At 39.6% G+C, this 19,344-nt stretch overlaps 1 protein-coding gene across 7 annotated transcripts in view; it reads left to right on the top strand.

Moving 5' to 3' along the window:
- NMU (neuromedin U) overlaps window positions 1-19,344 on the top strand; it is a 183,202-nt gene that overhangs the window by 92,249 nt on the left and 71,609 nt on the right. For all 7 annotated transcript variants that reach the window (XM_088836061.1, XM_088836058.1, XM_088836060.1 and 4 more), the window contains one exon: window positions 10,774-10,913. In XM_088836061.1, the coding sequence (XP_088692187.1) occupies window positions 10,865-10,913 (49 nt within the window). In that variant the 5' untranslated portion in view covers window positions 10,774-10,864. The remainder of the gene's footprint in view (window positions 1-10,773; window positions 10,914-19,344) is intronic.

Here is a 19,344-nt window from a genome sequence, read left to right as displayed (position 1 = left end):
TCTTACATTTAAGTCTTTCATCCGTTTTGAGTTTATCTTTGTGTATGGTATTAGGAAGTGTTCTAATTTCATCCTTTTACATGTAGCTGTCCAGTTTTCCCAGTACCATTTATTGAAGAGGCTGTCTTTGCCTCATTGTATATTCTTGCCTCCTTTGTCAAAAATAAGGTACCCATAGGTTCATGGGTTTATTTCTGGGCTTTCTATCTTGTTCTGTTGGTCTATATTTCTGTTTCTGTGTTAGTACCATACTGTCTTGATGACTGTAGCTTTGTAGTATAATCTGAACTCAGGAAGGTTGAGTCCTCCAGCTCCATTCTTCTTTCTCAAGACTGCTTTGGCTATTCTGGGTCTTTTGTGTTTCCATATGAATTGTTAAATTTTTTGTTGTAGTCCTGTGAAAAATGCCATTGGTAATTTGATAGGGGTTGCATTGAATCTGTAAACTGCATTTGGTAGTATAGTCATTTTCACAATATTGATTCCTTCTACCCAGAACATGGAATATCTCTCCATCTGTTTATATCATCTTTGATTTCTTTCTTTCAGTTCAGTTCAGTTCAGTCACTCAATCGTGTCCGACTCTTTGCGACCCCATGAATCACAGCATGCCAGGCCTCCCTGTCCATCACCTACTCCCGGAGTTCACTCAAACTGTCCAGAGAGTCGGTGATGCCATCCAGCCATCTCACTCTCTGTTGTCCCCTTCTCCTCCCACCCCCAATCCCTCCCAGCATCAGAGTCTTTTCCAGTGAGTCAACTCGTCGCATGAGGTGGCCAAAGTATTACAGTTTCAGCTTTAGCATCAAGCCTTCCAATGAACACCCAGGATTGATCTCCTTTAGAATGGACTGGTTGGATCTCCTTGCAGTCCAAGGGACTCTCAAGAGTCTTCTCCAGCACCACAGTTCAAAAGCATCAATTCTTCAGCGCTTAGCTTTCTTCACAGTCCAACTCTCACATCCATACATGACCATGGGAAAAATCATAGCCTTGACTAGACGGACCTTTGTTGGCAAAGTAATGTCTCTTCTTTTTAATATACTATCTAGGTTGGTCATAACTTTCCTTCCAAGGAGTAAGCATCTTTTAGTTTCATGGCTGTGTACCATTCTTTTGACTCCTTAGGTAAATTTATTCCTAGATATTTAATTCTTTTTGTTGCAATGGTGAATGGGATTGATTCCTTAAAGTTTCTTTCTGATATTTCATTGTTAGTATATAGAAAAGCAAGTGATTTCTGTGTATTGATTTTGTATCCTGCAACCTTGATAAATTCACTGATTAGCTCTAGTATTTTCTGATACTATCTTTAGGGTTTTCTATGTACAGTATTATGTCATCTGCAAACATGAGAGCTTTACTTCTTCTTTTCCAATCTGAATTCCTTTTATTTCTTTTTCTTCTCTGATCGCTTTAGCTAGGACTTCCAGAACTATGTTGAATAATAGTGGTGAAAGTGGACACTCTTATTTTGTTCCTGATCTTAGGGGGAATGCTTTCAGTTTTTCACCCTTGAGAATCATGTTTGCTCTAGGCTTATCATATATGGCCTTTACTATGTTGAGGTACGTTCCTTCTATGCCCATTTTTTGGAAGAATTTTAATCATAAATGGGTGCTGAATTTTGTCAAAGGCTTTTTCTGCACCTGTTGAGATTATCATATGGTTTTTATCTTTCAATTTGTTAATATAGTGTATCACATTGATTGATTTGCATGTATTGAAGAATCTTTGCATTCCGGGAATAAACCCAACTTGAGCAAGGTGTATGAGCTTTTTGATGTGTTGCTGAATTCTGTTTGCTAAAATTTTGTTGAGGATTTTTGCATCTATGTTCATCAATGATATTGGCCTGTAGTTTTTATTTTTGTGTGTTGTCTTTGTCTGGTTTTGGTGTCAGGGTGATGGTGGCCTTGTAGAATGAGTTTTGAAGTGTTCCTTCCTCTGCAATTTTTTGAAAGAGTCTTAAAAGAATAAATATTAGCTCTTCTCTAAATGTTTGATAGAACTCTCCTGTGAAACCATCCAGTCTGGGGCTTTTGTATTTTGAGAGATTTTTGATCACAGCTTCAATTTCAGTGCTTGTACTTGGGTTGTTCATAATTTCTATTTCTTCCTGGATAGCCTGTCCAGATCTGAAGAAATCTTCCAGGTTATCCATTTTATTGCCATATAGTTTTTCATAACAGTCTCTTATAATCCTTTATATTTCTACATTGTCTGTTGTAACATCTCCTTTTTCACTTCTAATTTTGTTGATTCTTCTCTCTTTTTTCTTTATGAGTCTGGCTAAAGGTGTGTCAATTTTATCTTCTCAAAGAACCAGCTTTTAGTTTTATTAATCTTTACTATTGTTTCTTTCATTTCTTTTTCATTTATTTCTGCTCAGATATTTATGATTTCTTTCCTTCCAATTTTGGGGTTTTTTTGTTCTTCTTTTTCCAGTTGTTTTAGATGTGAGGTTAGGTTGTCTATTCAATGTTTTTCTTGTTTCTTGACGTAGAATTGTGTTGCTATCAACATCCCTCTTAGAACTGATTTTGCTGCATCCCATAGGTTTTGAGTTGTCATGTTTTCATTGTCATTTGTTTCTAGACATTTTTTGATTTCCCTTTTGATTTCTTCAGTAACCTGTTTGTTATTTAGAAATTTATTGTTTAATCTCCATGTGTTTGTGTTTTTTACAGTTTTTTTCTTGTAATTGATATCTAGTCTCATAGCTTTGTGGTCAGAGAAGATGCTTGATATAATTTCAATTTTCTTAAATTTACTGAGGTTTGATTTGTGACCCAAGATGTGGTCTATCCTGGAGAATGTTCCATGTGCACTTGAGAAGAAGGTGTATTCTTCTGCATATGGATGGAATGTCCTGAAGATATCAATAAGATCCATCTCATGTATCATTTAAGACTTGTGTTTCCTTATTAATTTTTTGTTTTGATGATCTGTCCATTGATATAAGTAGGGTGTTAAAGTCTCCTACTATTATTGTGTTCCTGTGAATTTCTCTTTTTATGTCTGTTAGTGTTTGTCTTATGTATTGAGGTGCTCCTATGTTGGGTGCATAGATATTTACAATTGTTATGTCTTCCTTGTGGATTGATCCCTTGATCATTATGTAGTGTCCTTCCTTATCTCTTGTAATCTTCTTTATGTTAAGGTCGATTTTGTCTGATATGAGATTGCTACTCCAGCTTTCTTTTGCTTCTATTTGCATGGAATATATCTTTCCATCCTCTCACTTTCAGTCTGTATGTGTCTTTAGGTCTGAAGTGTGTTTCTTGTAGACACCATATATATGGGTCTTGTTTTGTATCCATTTACCCAGTCTGTGTCTTTTGGTTGAAACATTTAATCCACTTACATTCAAAGTAATTATTGATATATATGTTCCTATTGCCATTTTCTTAATTGTTTGGGCTTGATTTTGATCTTTTTTCTTCTATTGTATTTCTTGACTATATAAGTTCCTTTAATGTTTGTTGTAAAGCTGGTTTGGTGGTACTGAATCCTCTTAACTTTTGCTTGTCTGAAAAGCTTTTTATTTCTCCATCAATTCTGAATGAGATCCTTGCTGGGTACAGTAATCTTGGTTGTAGATTTTTCCCTTTCAATACTTTAAACATATCCTACCATTCCCTTCTGGCCTGCAGAGTTTCTGCTGAAAGATCAGCGGTCAAGCATATGGGGTTTCCCTTGTATATTACTTGTTGCTTCTCCCTTGCTGCTTTTAGTATTCTTTCTTTGTGTTTAGTCTTTGTTAGCTTGATTAGTACGTGTCTTGGCATGTTTCTCCTTGGGTTTATCCTGTATGTTACTCTTTGTGCCTCTTGGACTTCACTGACTATTCCCTTTTCCATGCTGGGGAAATGTTCAACTATAATCTCTTCAAAAATTTTCTCATACCGTTCTTTTCTCTTCTTCTTCTGGGACCCCTGTAATTCAAATGTTGGTGTGTTTGATATTGTCCCAGAGGTCTGAGACTATCCTCAATTCTTTTCATTCTTTTTACTTTATTCTGCTCTTCAGAAGTTATTGCCACCATTTTATTTTCCAGCTCACTGATTCGTTCTGCTTCAGATATTCTGCTATTGATTCCTTCTAGAGTATTTTTAATTTCAATAATTGTGTTGTTTGTCTCTGTATGTTTATTCTTTAATTCTTCTAGGTCTTTGTTAATTGATTCTTGCATTTTCTCCAGTTTGTTTTCAAGGTTTTTGACCATCTTTACTATCGTTCTGAATTATTTTTCAGGTAGTTTGCCTATTTCCTATTCATTTATTTGGACTTCTGTGTTTCTAGTTTGTTTTTTTTTTTCCAATTTTATTTATTTATTTTTTTCAAGTTGAACAGACTAAATTTCTTTAAACAAACTTACTTATACTCCAGAGTCCTTTAAAAACTTAATAGCATTTATACATTGAAGGTATTTGATTTTCTTGTAACTAGCACTTCAAATGCAACAAGCATTTGAAGCAACAAGCATTTGACCCAACAAGTAAAACTTTCTACAGTTCATAACTTTTATAAATAAAATAAATTAAATGTACAGTGAATAAGTTCTCTGAAATATTTCAATATTTCTGCAGGTTTAGTAACATCGTAAAATACATTTCAACTAAAATTCACAAATCTAAAAACCTGTTAGGCATTTTTAGGCGTTTTAAGATGGAAATGAAGACCAATGTTACATCGTATTATGCCAATTACAAATAGTACTTCAAATAGCAAATACTACAGTTTGTCCCAAACTTTAAAAACTATTCATGAACTCAACACTGAACTATTGATGGCTATGAGAATTGTTTCTGAGCCTTTTAGAAAATTTCAACCCATTTACGTTTAAGGTAATTATTGATAAGTACGATCCCGTAGCCATTTTCTTTATTGCTTTGGGTTCAAGTTTATACACTCTTTCTGTGTTTCCTGTCTAGAGAAGATCCTTTAGCATTTGTTGGAGAGCTGGTTTGGTGATGCTGAATTCCCTCAGCTTTTGCTTGTCTGTAAAGCTTTTGATTTCTCCTTCATATTTGAATGAGATCCTTGCTGGGTATAGTAATCTGGGCTGTAGGGTATTTTCTTTCATCACTTTAAGTATGTCTTGCCACTCCCTTCTGGCCTGAAGAGTTTCTGTTGAAAGATCAGCTGTTATCCTTATGGGAATCCCCTTATGTGTTATTTGCTGCTTTTCCCTTGCTGCTTTTAAGATTTGTTCTTTGTGTTTGATCTTTGTTAATTTGATTAATATGTGTCTTGGAGTATTTCGCCTTGGGTTTATCCTGTTGGGGACTCTCTGGGTTTCTTGGACTTGGGTGATTATTTCTTTCCCCATTTTAGGGAAGTTTTCAACTATTATCTCCTCAAGTATTCTCTCATGGTCTTTCTTTTTGTCTTCTTCTTCTGGGACTCCTATGATTCGAATGTTGGAGCGTTTAACATTGTCCCAGAGGTCTCTAATATTGTCCTCATTTCTTTTAATTCGTTTTTCTTTTTTCCTCTCTGTTTCATTTATTTCTATAATTCTATCTTCTAGTTCGCTTATCCTGTCTTCTGCCTCTGTTATTCTACTGTTTGTTCTCTCCAGAGTGTTTCTGATCTCATCTATTGCATTATTCATTGTATATTGACTCTTTTTTATTTCTTCTAAGTCCTTATTAAATCTTTCTTCCATCTTCTCAATCCTTTTCTCCAGGTTATTTATCTGTAACTCCATTTTGCTTTCAAGATTTTGAATCATTTTCACCATCAAAATTTGAAATTCTTTATCAGGTAAATTCCCTATATCTTCTTCTTTTGTTTGTGTTGGTGGGCAATTATCTTGTTCCTTTACTTGCTGGGTATTTCTCTGCGTCTTCATCTTGCTTATATTGCTTTGCTTGGGGTGGCCTTTCCCTCTTCTTGCAGTTTGTGGAGTTCTCTTTATTACGTAGTTTCTTCGCTGTGTGTGGGGTTGGACGGGTGACTTGTCCGGGTTCCCTGGTTAGGGAAGCATGTGTCGGTGTTCTGGTGGGTGGAGCTGGATTTCTTCTCTCTCCTTTAGAAGACAATGGGCTGCTTTTCTGGGAGCCTGATGTCCTCTGCCAGTATTCAGAAGTTGTTTTGTGCACTTTACTCCGCGTTCAAATGTTCTTTTGATGAATTTGTGGGGGAGAGAGTGGTCTCGCCGTCTTATCCCTCCGCCATCTTGTTTCTTCCTCCCCAGAACACTGGATTCTTATATTCCACTTGGTCGTGGAGTATCTCTTCCCAGCTGCTCCAGCAAGGCGCAGCCGCTGTACCTTACCTTGGAGGAGGGGTATCTCCTCAAGGCCGCGCCTCCTGCTTTGAATGTAGATCAGCTCCTCTCGGCCCTCCGGTGCCCAAGCAGCCACCGCCTCCTGAACGTGGTACAGCTCCTCTCGGCCACCGCCCTAACCCTGGGCGCGGGGTAGCTCATCTCAGCCACAATTCTGCACGTGGTCGGTAGCGCCGGAGCCGGGCGTCTCCCGCCTCTGCGCCGCCAGAGCCGGGCGTCTCCCGCGTCTGTGCCTGCGCTGCCGGAGCCGGGCGTCTCCCGCGCCTGCCCTGTGTTTCTAGTTTGTTCCTTCATGTCTGTAGTGTTTCTCTACCTTTTCATTATTATTTTTTTAACTTATTGTGTTTGAGGTCTTCTTTTCCCAGGCTTCAAGGTTGAATTCTTTCTTCCTTTTAGTTTCTGCCCTCCTAAGGTTTGTACTGTGAAGAAAGTTGATCGCCGAAGAATTGATGCTTTTGAACTGTGGGGCTGGAGAAGACTCTTGAGAGTCCCTTATACTGCAAGGAGATCCAACCAGTCCATTCTAAAGGAGATCAGTCCTGGGTGTTCATTGGAAGGTCTGATGCTAAGGCTGAAACTGCAATACTTTGGCCACCTCATGCAACAGGTTGACTCACTGGAGAAGACTCGGATGCTGGGAGGGATTGGGGGTGGGAGGAGACGGGGACGACCGAGAATGAGATGGCTGGATGGCATCACCGACTCGATGGACATGAGTTTGGGTGAACTCCGGGAGTTGGTGATGGACAGGGAGGCCTGGCATGCTGTGATTCATGGGGTCGCAAAGAGTCGGACACGACTGAGTGACTGAACTAACTGAACTAAAGGTTTGTGCAGTGGTTTGTGTAACCTTTGTATAGGTTGATATTTGTGCTGAGTTTTTGTTTGTTTGTTTGTTTGTTTTTCCTCTGATGGGCAAGGCTGAGTGAGGTGGTAATCCTGTCTGCTGATGATTGGGTTTGTATTTTTATTTTGTTTGTTGTTTAAATGAGGCGTCTTTCACGGGGTGCTACTAGTGGTTGGGTGATGCTGGGTCTTGTATTCAAGTGGTTTCCTTTTTGTGAGTTCTCACTATTTGATACTCCCTAGGGTTAGTTCTCCGGTTGTCTAGGGTCTTGAAGTCAGTGCTCCCACCCCAGAGGCTCAGGGCTTCATCTCTTTCCAAAGACCAGCCTGGGTCCAATCAACCAAGAAAAATTTCACCCAAAATGAAAGGGCCTTTACTTGAGTTCCAAAAGGCAGTGCACAAGAACACAACGGAGATCTCTGACTCAGTGGAAACTCGGCATTGCTTGCCGTGTGGACAGGTCTCCTTGGATTGCAACAGATGACTCTAATTCCCTTCTTAATGTTCTGAAAGTATATACTGTGTGCATGCATGAGTCCTCAGTCATGTCCGACTTTGCTATTCCACAGACTGTGTAGCCTGTCAGGCTCCTCTGTCCATGGAATTCTCCAGACAAGAATACTAGAGTGAGTTGCCATTTTCTTCTCCAGGGGATCTTCCCCACCCAGGGATTGAACCTGGATCTCCTGCATTTCAGGTAGATATTTTACCACTGAGCACCTGGGAAGTCCCTAAAGTATATACCAGTTTAATTTAATTTAGTGTCAAGTGGAGATATAGTATAGAATAACTTTTTTGACTAGAAACCACTCCCTCCATGAAAAAGCAAAATAAGAAAAAAAAACTGCTCACACTTTAAATGTTTTAAAACATTTTTTATATGATGACCATTGTTCTACATCCCTATAATGCAGTTTTTAATCTCTTAAGGATCATCAGTATATCAATATATTTTAAAATCATGGTGAAATACACTTAACATAAAACTTACCATCTTAGCCTGTATGAGGGTACTGTTCAGTTGTATTAAATATGTTCATGTTGTTGTACAACCAATCTCTAGTACTTTTTTATTTTGTAAAACTGAAACTCTGTACCTATTAAAAAGATTGCTGGGAGAAATATCAATAACCTCAGATATGCAGATGACACTACCCTAATGGCAGAAAGTGAAGAGGAACTCAAAAGCCTCTTGATGAAAGTGAAAGAGGAGAGGGAAAAGGTTGGTTTGAAGCTCAACATTCAGAAAACAAAGATCATGGCATCTGGTCCCATCACTTCATGGGAAATAGATGGAAAAACAGTGGAAACAGTGTCAGACTTTGTTTTTTTGGGCTCCAAAATCACTGAAGATGCTGATTGCAGCCATGAAATTAAAAGACGCTTACTCCTTGGAAGGAAAGTTATGACCAACCTTGATAGTATGTTAAAAAGCAGAGACATTACTTTGCCAACCAAGGTCCGTCTAGTCAAGGCAATGGTTTTTCCCATGGTCATGTATGGATGTGAGAGTTGCACTGTGAAGAAAGCTGATCGCCGAAGAATCGATTCTTTTGAACTGTGGTGTTGGAGAAGACTCTTGAGAGTCCCTTATACTGCAAGGAGATCCAACCAGTCCATTCTAAAGGAGATCAATCCTGGATGTTCATTGGAGGGACTGATGCTAAAGCTGAAACTGCAATACTTTGGCCACCTCATGCGACGAGTTGACTCACTGGAAAAGACTCTGATGCTGGGAAGGGTTGGGGGCGGGAGGAGAAGGGGACGACGGAGAATGAGATGGCTGGATGGCATTACCGACTCTGTGGACATGAGTTTGAGTGTACTCCGGGAGTTGGTGATGGACAGGGAGGCCTGGCGTGCTGTGATTCATGGCGTCGTGGAGAGTCGGACACGACTGAGTGACTGAACTGAACTGAACTGATTTTCTCCGTCCCCTGAACCCTGGCAACCACCATTCTACTTTCTGTTTCTATGAATTTGGTTACCCTCAGTTCAGTTCAGTCAAACTCATGTCCACAGAGTCGGTGATGCCATCCAGACATCTCATTCTCTGTCGTCCCCTTCTCCTCCTGCCCCCAACCTTTCCCAGCATCAGAGTCTTTTAATATATTAAAAAGCAGAGACATTACTTTGCCAAACAAGGTCCGTCTAGTCAAGCTTATGGTTTTACCAGTGATCATGTATGGATGTGAGAGTTGGACTATGAAGAAAGCTGAGCGCCGAAGAATTGATGCTTTTGAACTGTGGTGCTGGAGAAGACTCTTGAGAGTCCCTTGGACTGCAAGGAGATCCAACTAGTCCATTCTAAAGGAGATCAATCCTGGGTGTTCATTAGAAGGACTGATGCTAAAGCTGAAACTGCAATACTTTGTATTTAAGAGGCCCTAATTTCTGAACGAGTTGACTCACTGGAAATGACTCTGATGCTGGGAAAGGTTGGGGGCGGGAGGAGAAGGGGACGACAGAGAATGAGATGTCTGGATGGCATCACCGACTCTGTGGACATGAGTTTGAGTGAACTCCGGGAGTTGGTGATGGACAGGGAGGCCTGGCGTGCTGTGATTCGTGGGGTCGCGGAGGGTCGGACACAACTGAGCAACTGAACTGAACTGAATTTCTGATACATTGGCATTCGGTAATAGCAATTTTAAAAAGAGCAAAAACTGTAAAACTGAAAGAAATAACCCCGTTGAACTTTGTGACAAAATTTTTGAATAATTGCAGAGAGATTGAAGCCCAATATGAGAAAGTGATCAGTCTCTTATTCACAGCTCTATCCCTGGCACATAGGGACCCATCTAGAATGTAGAAGTGTACATAGAAGTGTAATCAAGGGCAGAGGAGTAGAATCTGATTCAATAGATGAAGAGAAAGATCTGGACTAGGCCCAGAACAGAAGCACAAAACAGTCCGTCCTACTGAGGGAAGAATAATGGTTAACATCAGACCCACACTCCATGCCACCTACAAATTATGATATAACTACCTGTCTTATATACAAACTGTGTATGGCTTGTCCCATAGGAGTGTATATTTTCTTAACTAACCCTTTTATATTCCTTATGCATAATTGCTTAAGGTATTGATAAGACAGATGTCAGAACTGCTGCTGCTGCTGCTGCTAAGTCACTTCAGTGGTGTCCAACTCTGTGTGACACCATAGACGGCCTCTTACCAGGCTCCCCCGTCCCTTGGATTCTCCAGGCAAGAACACTGGAGTGGGTTGCCATTTCCTTCTCCAATGCATGAAAGTGAAAAGTGAAAGTAAAGTAGCTCAGTCGTGTCTGACTCTTAGCAACCTCATGGACTGCAGCCTACCAGGCTCCTCCTTCCATGGGATTTTCCAGGCAAGAGTACTGGAGTGGGGTGCCATTGCCTTCTCCGATGTCAGGACTAGATGGGTCCAAATGACCTTTACAGTTGCCATCCTGTTTCCCAGGTTAGGTAGACAAGTCAGCAGCTCCTCATACACGCAGCGCATTGGTGTTGATTGATTAGGTCCTTGAGGGTTGAGAGGGGCATGTGAACTCTTTGTTAATCTATGTTAGATCTATGTTAGATCCTAAACCATATTTCTTTTGTGTATTAAACAACTAAACCTTTCTGCATTCATTCTCTCTTCTAGATTAGTGAAGGAGCAGAACGCATTTTTATTCCCAAAAACCTGTTTCTAGCAGAAGCCAGCACTGAATTCAGGAAAACTGCTTTGGGGTTGGATGTGCCTACCCCCACAGAAGAGGCTATTAGGGGGCATCAGAGCAAACAGTGAGTATGGAATGAGTACAACACCACTCATGGCTCAGCAGCTGAAGAGGGAACGCCGACCCACTGGCTCAGCTCATTCTTTTTTTTAATAAAAGAAAATCCTAACAGAGATTGAAAAGCAAAATTAGAAGGTTATTTTAGCCTGCACTCAGCAGTGCCTCCGTCGTGGTCAGGGCATGGGATTTATTAGTGTTGCTTAAATAAGTGATGCCACGCCCTAACTTGCTCAGAACTTCCTCATTTCGGAAAACATAATTGAAATTGAAATCAGATTAACATTTATTAATGTTAATAAACCTGATTAACATTTATTATTTTTCATGTATGCCGTGTTTGTGTGTGCTTAGTTGCTCAGTCGTGTCCGACTATTTGCAGCCCTCGTGGACTGTAGCCTGCCAGGTTCCCCTGTCCATGGGGATTCTCCAAGGCAAGAATACTGGAGTGGGTTGCCATGCCCTCCTCCAGGGAATCTTCCAAACCCAGGGATTGAACCCGAGTCTCTCACATTGCAGGTGGATTCTTTACTGTCTGAGCCACCCGGGAAGCCCAATGATGTGTTTAAGATTTAGTTATTGCTTCATGTTAAAAATTGCTCTTAGTATATTTTTTAGTGATTAAAGCATCTATAAACTATAACTAAAATGATTTCAATAAAATATGTATGAATTTTTACAGCATACTAAATGGCTTCAAAATTTAACAATGGTAGTCTGTGAATAGTGCATTTGTTTTGATGTTTTAAAATTTTCTTCTTTGGGTATTTTTGTATCTTCAAATATATTTTAATCACAGAGATTACTTTTTTAATCAGAAAAACAAAGTCTTAAAAATTCCAGTTCTGGCTAGGTTAATGCTTCTGTGAGATAAGCTGCAAATTTTGAAAGACTAACCCAGGGAATAAAGAGAAGTCTCCTAAGGAGAGCTTGATGTTGCATCAAACCTTTTTCTGTCCTAGGAAAGTTAAAGGTGGTGTCCTCCTGAAGTCCTTTAGCAGGTTCTTACTGGTACGCCAACTTCACATACTTTCAGACCACCTATGATTTCTTCTGTGTTTGCTTTGACATGTTGACAGCATCCCACTTGCAGTGCCCACTCTGGAATTGGAGTTTTGTGGATAATTGCCTCAGCTTCCCAGTCTTTGATAGAAGGTTTCTGAGGTGTGTTGACACAGTTCCTCAAAGGGTCCTGTATTAGTTACCTGTGTAACAGATTGCTTCCAACTCAGTGGCTTAGGATAACAAAAATTTCTTGTTTTTCTGTTTCTATGGGTCAGGAATCAGGAAGCAGCTTAGCTAGATGGTTCTGACTTGGAGTTTCTCACCAGAGGAACCATGTGTCAACCAACACTGTAGTCTTCTGAGGCATGACTGGGTCTGAAGGATTCACTTCTAACTCACATGGCTGTTGGCAGGAGGATTCCCCTCACTATGTGGACCCCTGCCCAGGGCTTCTCATCACATGGCTTCCCCCAGAGTGAGTGGTCTAAAAGAGAGAGGGCCAGTGCCCAAAATGAGAGCCAGTCTTTTTTATGACCTAATCTCAAAAATGACATAATATCTCTTCTGCTGTATGCTTTTGGTCACATAGACCAACCCTGGTGCGATGTGGAAGGACACTGCACAAAGGTGTGATTCCAAGGAGACAAGGATCCCTGGGGGCCACCTTGGAGACTGGCCACCACCAGTCCCCAGGAGGATTGAGTCTCAGGTGCTACAGAGAGAGATCAACTGATCATATGTTCTTGTGTTGTCTTTTTCATCTTCCCATCACCGACTCTGTGGACATGAGTTGGATGCAGTCTTAAAAACGACAGAATGATTTCTGTTCGTTTCCAAGGCAAACCATTCAATATTACAGTAATCCAGGCCTATGCCCCAACCAGTAATGCTGAAGAAGCCGAAGTTGAACGGTTCTATGAAGACCTACAAGACCTTTTAGAACTAACACCCAAAAAAGATGTCCTTTTCATTATAGGGGACTGGAATGCAAAAGTAGGAAGTCAAGAAACACCTGGAGTAACAGGCAAATTTGGCCTTGGAGCATGGAATGAAGCAGGGCAAAGGCTAATAGAGTTTTGTCAAGAGAATGCACTGGTCATAGCAAGCACCCTCTTCCAACAACACAAGAGAAGACTCTACACATGGACATCACCAGATGGTCAACACCGAAATCAGATTGATTATATTCTTTGCAGCCAAAGATGGAGAAGCTGTATACAGTTAGCAAAAACAAGACCAGGAGCTGACTGTGGCTCAGATCATGAACTCCTTATTGCCAAATTCAGACTTAAATTGAAGAAAGTAGGGAAAACCACTAGACCATTCAGATATGACCTCAATCAAATCCCTTATGATTATACAGTGGAAGTGAGAAATAGATTTAAGGGACTAGATCTGATAGATAGAGTGCCTGATGAACTCTGGATGGAGGTTCGTGACGTTGTATCTTTGGTTATTGATAAATAATTCAATCCCAGGAGGTGAGCACTGATAATAATAGTTCAAATTGTAATACACACACACACACATAGGAAATAAAATGGCATCTGAGCTTTGCTTCAAAATTATTTTAAGGGAGAATAGGTGATGAATACATGAAGTTTCATTATATTATCTTCTTTTTTGCATGTATTTAAAATGTTCCATAATACAAAGTTTAAAAAAAAGTACAAAGACATACATACCAAATTAACCATTCTCAAATGCCCGGTAAATGTCACATTTTCCCAGAGTTGGGTCATTTAATTTGTTTGGAAAATATTAAAATGAGACAATGAATCTTAAGATTCTGATGGTCACAGAGCTTAGCTTCCTGTACTTTCACCATTAATTTGACAGCCACTTCTTCACTTTTTTTTCTTTATAGCATTGAGCCTTGACACTAATTGTGTCCAGGTAATTACCTATTGGCTATGACTGAATAGTACATTGTTTATTTATATCTTGCTTGTGATGTTACATAAGCGAGCATTCAGAAAACTACATTTATAAATGTGATTCTTGATCTATGAGTCACTTCAAGCCTTAGTTAATAGGAACTCAAACAGCTTCAGTGCCATGATGTCTATATAGTTTAAATTTGTATTATGAATGGATTTATTCTGAGCTAAATGGCAAGTTTTTTGAATTATTATTATTTTACTATAATACTTTGATAAGAAGAAAGAAAAATAAGCAGTAGAAGATTGTCAAGCTGAATAGTTTAGAGAGCTCTGAGCTTTTGTAGCCGACCCCTAGAATTCAGTCTTAAAATGACTTTTTAGATGAATGGACATTTGTTAGACCCCTCCCACCTCTTCCAAAATCTTGCTCTATTAATCATCTCTTTCCTCAATTATGTATTCAGTTTCCTTCATGTTCTCACTTTTTCCAGTTTTGTGGACAAGTCTGATGTGGTATTTCTTATGTTAAAATACAACAAAACTATTCCCAGGCACAAAACTCTTATAGATGCTAGAAGGGAACAAGAGTACACACTCTAGGTGTTGACAGAGAAAGTGGAGACCGCTGGATGTCCCCAGGCAGAGGCCTTGAAGTGTGACACTGATTTGCCTCCAAGCTGCTTCTCCCATGTCATTTTTGGCAGCATGTTCCGGGATAAATGAGAGCAGACATACATTTAATAACAATGGATGTGTCTCCCACTACTAGGCCAGCAAGTAAAGAATGAAATAACAAGTTGCACAGAGAAATTAAAGGGGCAAAGGGCTCATCTTGTTCTCTTCAAGGCCAAAATCAGCTCTGAGCTATCCCTTTTATTCATTTATGATTACCTCTCCCCACTTCTCCTAGCTGAAGTGGGCTGAAAGCCTGGCTTCAATCTTCCATCAGAGGTACACAGTTTTAAAATGCAAAAGTTACATTTTTAAAAGCAATGAATTCTAAATGGGGGCTCTCACTGTTGGCAACATCCTGGCAAAGGGGGAACTTGAACTTTTCTCATCTCTGTCCTCATGCATTTGAATTCTTTGAAAGGGCTCAGTGTAAACAGATTTAGTTGGGCTTTACCTAAGAATGGTTAGTCTGAATCACTGGTGTGGTTCATTTTAGTTCTCACAGTTGCTTCCCACAAGATATTAATCCAATTTCCTTTTCTCATTCTCTGTTAATTATAGCTGTGGCTCATCGTAAAGGAGTAATTCCAATATGCAAAGTCCATAATGTGTATTTAATGAGGGTAGATATGACGAGTTTGGAGTGGACACCTGGTCCCGAATGTCATGACAAGGAGAGCATTCAAGCTGGGGCTGGACACCAACCAAAGGGCTGTCCATGAAGGGCTCGTGAACGTTTCTAAGGAACTTGGACATCATCTAGGAGCACTAGGAAACCATCAGTGGTTTTTTCAAGGGGGTGACATGATCAAATTTGCATCTGACTCGCTGCTAGGAGTGTATGTGTGTGTGTATGTATCTGCATATGTTAGAAGTTTCTTCCTTCCATTGACTTTGAACTGCCTCCATCTGACTTCTCTCACTTCTCTCAGCTCTTTCTTCTGGAGCTCTATGGAAGCAAGTCCCCTCTCTCTTCTAATGAGAACTCTTCAAATTCCAGTTCTGTTTCAGCTTCTTATTGTCCTGATCATATCTCTCTGTACTTCCTATATCATCAGTCTTCCTAAATGGGGTTCATAGAGTTGAATATGAGCCTTCAGAAAGTCTTAGAGACCAGATATATTATTTTCTGTGATCTGGATCCTATACTTACGCCACACAGGTGACCAATAGCTTTATGCTAAATTTGCAGTCTATGAAACAAGCCCAACCCTCAACTTTTTCAGGTGTAATGCATATAAATCAGAATGTATCTCTTTTTATGTTTTTGCTCTATTGTTTTTTAAAAACACAAGTAAATAAAACCGCTCTGGCTTTCAGCCCTAACACTGCCACCAACTTTCTATATAATCCTGAAAGGTCACATGTTCCCTCTGGGCCTCCATGCTTTACAGAGGGGAAGAATTCTTTTTCCACTCCTGATGTTTCCTTCTGTGTGGTGGGAACCCTATTTCTGAACCAGGCTTGGGCTCTGTCTCTTCCTCTCAGTCTTCCCAGAGGAGAAGCGACTTCACCTGATGGAGAAAATGGACATCCTTAGCTCAGTGCCTTTCTCTCTCCCCTTTCTTTGTGAGCAAGCTGGCCCACAGAAAGCACATGCTCTGGGCTGCCCTCCCCATGCTGTAAGTTTTGCAAAGGGTTTTTGCCCCCAGGGAGCTGGCAGTCATCCAGTGGATCTCTGTATTGGGAGACACACTTGTCTACAGAATTACATCAATTTTTTCATTATCTGCTTTGTCAGTAATAATGTAATAGTCCTGCCTGAATGGCCTTATGTCATTGTCTTGTTTCTCAATTGGTTCAGCACTCAATGGTAATTATCAGGCTCTCCGAAACAATGAGAGGATAACCAATGATCGTTTTCCAAAATTCCTTGTCCCTAGGAGTATGACTTTGCATTTATCCCACTAAACGTCTTTAGGTTGGTTTCAGTCCATTTTTCATTATAGCCAAAATTAGCACTAATTGGTACCCAGTGGTCTGGGGGAATAAACTCATTTCCTTAACCAATTAGTTAACTCCAAGGGAGTGGAATTGGCTCTGGAATTCATTCTAGAGAAAGAATGCAGTGTGCTGGGATATTCCATAGCTTTATTCTCGATGCCATATTACAATTTTGTTGGAGCCCCCATTAGTAAAATGCCATTTCAAAATCAGATATGCTCTGTTTTCAATTTCACTCAATTATAACTAATTGTGACCTTGTCATAGCAAGGTCACATGCCATCTGACATATTTTTGAAAAGTTTATCCATGGTGTCTGTTGTGTAACAAACAGAAGTAATCATACACGTTGATAATGGTGATGATTCAAAGTGTCAGTAGTTTATATTTGCTAAGTTTTTGTGTGATTCAAAGAATTTTCAGGTACAATATCTAACTTGAGCTTCTCAGGTGCCCTTGTGCAGCACACAGGGCAAGAAGCATTGTCCTTATTTTACAAATGAGTAAGCAGAGACGTTCAATTAAAATGTCCCAAATCACATGGTGTATTTAGTAGTAGAGTCAGACTCAGAACCCAAGCCTGCAGATATTGTCTAAAACTTGCCGCTAGTATATAGCATGGCAATGCTACCATAATCCTTGCTCTATTTTCTTCCATCCATGGCGTTGCAAAGAGTCAGACATGGCTGAGCAACTGAACAACGTTTTCTTTCCATTCTCTAAAAGTATCACATATATTCACTTCTTCCCACAGAACTCTAAAAGCTGTCTTGCCATGTTCTACTAAGCAAGCCCTTATTCTTAATAAATTTAAATTGCAGCTAGTCAGTGTAATATGTTTTACTCATAATGTTCTATGTTTTTTGGTAGATGAACTTAGCATAGATGAACTATTGAGTTTTAACAAGGTGAGAGTTTTGCAATGAACGTGCAATAGATTTTTCAAAAAGTTACAGGAAATAAAAGTGTTTGACCAGACATATTAAATGCAACCATAACAAAAAATTGCTGCTAAACCTGATAGCCACTTCAATAGTATATTATCTTCCATCCTGAATGGGTTCTTATTCATGGTGTGATAGGCACATACTTATCACTAGACGCAGTGCTCCTGGTAAGCTGTGTCTTCATGTGGGTCCCTAGGATCCATGGCATAGATGCCTGTCTGCATGAGACACCAGGATCTTCAAGAGGGACCCATGTGCTTGCTGTTCTTTCAGCACCACACTTAATGTAGAATGGCAAAAGCATACTTGATTTTTTAAAGAGCTGGGAAATGTGTTTTATATATGCCTTAGCTTTTTTCCTCTTTTGACTTAGTTTTACAGATGTGTTAATATTAATTCACAGTAGGGAATATCTCCAAGACCACAGGGGTTGGAAATAAATGTTTAGGTTGCAGTCGTGGCTCTGCCAACTGATGTTTGGCTTAGGGCAAGTTGCTTAATCTACTTGCCTTATTTTGGGTTCTCCTGAGACAAGGACTTAGGTGAAGATAATTTACTTCAGAGATGATCCCAGGAAGCAGAAGTGGAGAAAGTCAGGCTTGGAAGGAAAAAAAGCCAACAAAGGGTATATTAATGCTTTAGTTGTTGTTGGGGGAACTGGACTTAGTGTGCTGAGGACCTTCTAAGGACTTGCATAGAATTGTCATATCACCTGGTGGGGATCCTCATACAATTTACCTGCTGATTCTTGCCCACATTGGTTGAGATGACTCTCAGAGTCATTTGCCTCTCCTCACCTCCCACTCCTTGCAGATTTCTGCATGGCTGAACAATTTCCCGAGGCTTCAAAGAAGCTTCTGGCAACAAAGCAGGGAGATGTTGTGATGTTGTGGGCCATGGACCACATGCATAGACATGCACATCTAAGACATGCTGATATCAAGCGTACTAGGCATGTAGAATGAGCCTCCACAAACATCTGCTACAGTCCTTAAGCTTTGGTTATTGCATCAGTGATAAGGAGTTGCAATATACCTGTTCACAAAGTAATAATGATGGTTAAAACCAGAGAGTGTATGGTTTCTGACATACTTGATAGATGATAAATATTAGTGATAATGATGATAAGTTATTTATCTTATATTAAATCCATAGTAATTCCAACTGAAATTAAGGTCAACAGGCAGGTCATATTTTTGCCATTTCTCTGTGTTTATATTATTGGTCAGATTCTAACTCATCTGGAACTATTTATCTAGAACTGGCTATATGCTATATTCCTGCATTAAAATATTCTCTTCTTTTAAGTTTAATAATTACTAAAAATTAAAAATAGCTATTGATTTCCTATGTGTATGTCACCATATAATTAAAAACAATAAATTTATTAAGAGTACAGAGAATTGAAGTGTATGCAACGTACATGCACACATAGGTTTGTGCCTAATTTTAATAATTCATGAAAGATACAAGCCATATGGTCTTCATATTTCATAGGTTTTACATTTTGGGTGCCTAGTTATGTTAGTTTTCAGTTTGGCATTTTCTTGATATAAGATCTGATACTGTTATTCTTGTTCTCTTAAATATCACATAAGTACCTTCTTCCTTAAAAATCTTCAGTTCTTCGGGAAATACCATGACCAGTTCAAGCCCCACTTCTACTGTTGTTTACCAGCTCTGTGGCCCTTGGATCCATTACTTGGCTTCATTTCCCTCATTCAAACAAAATAAAAACTCAAAAATGTTCATACTCTTGTCTTTCACTTTCTTATAGGGAATTCATCCCCTTTCCCATTGTACTAGATGGTCCCCACAAACAGATTTAAAACTGGCAGGGGATCCTGTGGCTGTGATTCCTTGCACATTTTCTTCGTGTAGCAAAAGCAACTGGGAAATATTCACATTAGGCTGAAGTTCATTGAGCCACAGAAATGCCTTTCAAACTCAGTTCTAAACAGGAGTGGCCATTGTAACTATGACTTTC

Source organism: Moschus berezovskii, chromosome 5, assembly GCF_049115385.1.
Source record: "Moschus berezovskii isolate FMDL1 chromosome 5, NW_MosBer_1.0, whole genome shotgun sequence".
Taxonomy (NCBI): domain Eukaryota; kingdom Metazoa; phylum Chordata; class Mammalia; order Artiodactyla; family Moschidae; genus Moschus; species Moschus berezovskii.
The sequence above is the reverse complement of the archived record's forward strand: the minus strand, read 5'-3'. Positions and strand labels throughout refer to the sequence as shown.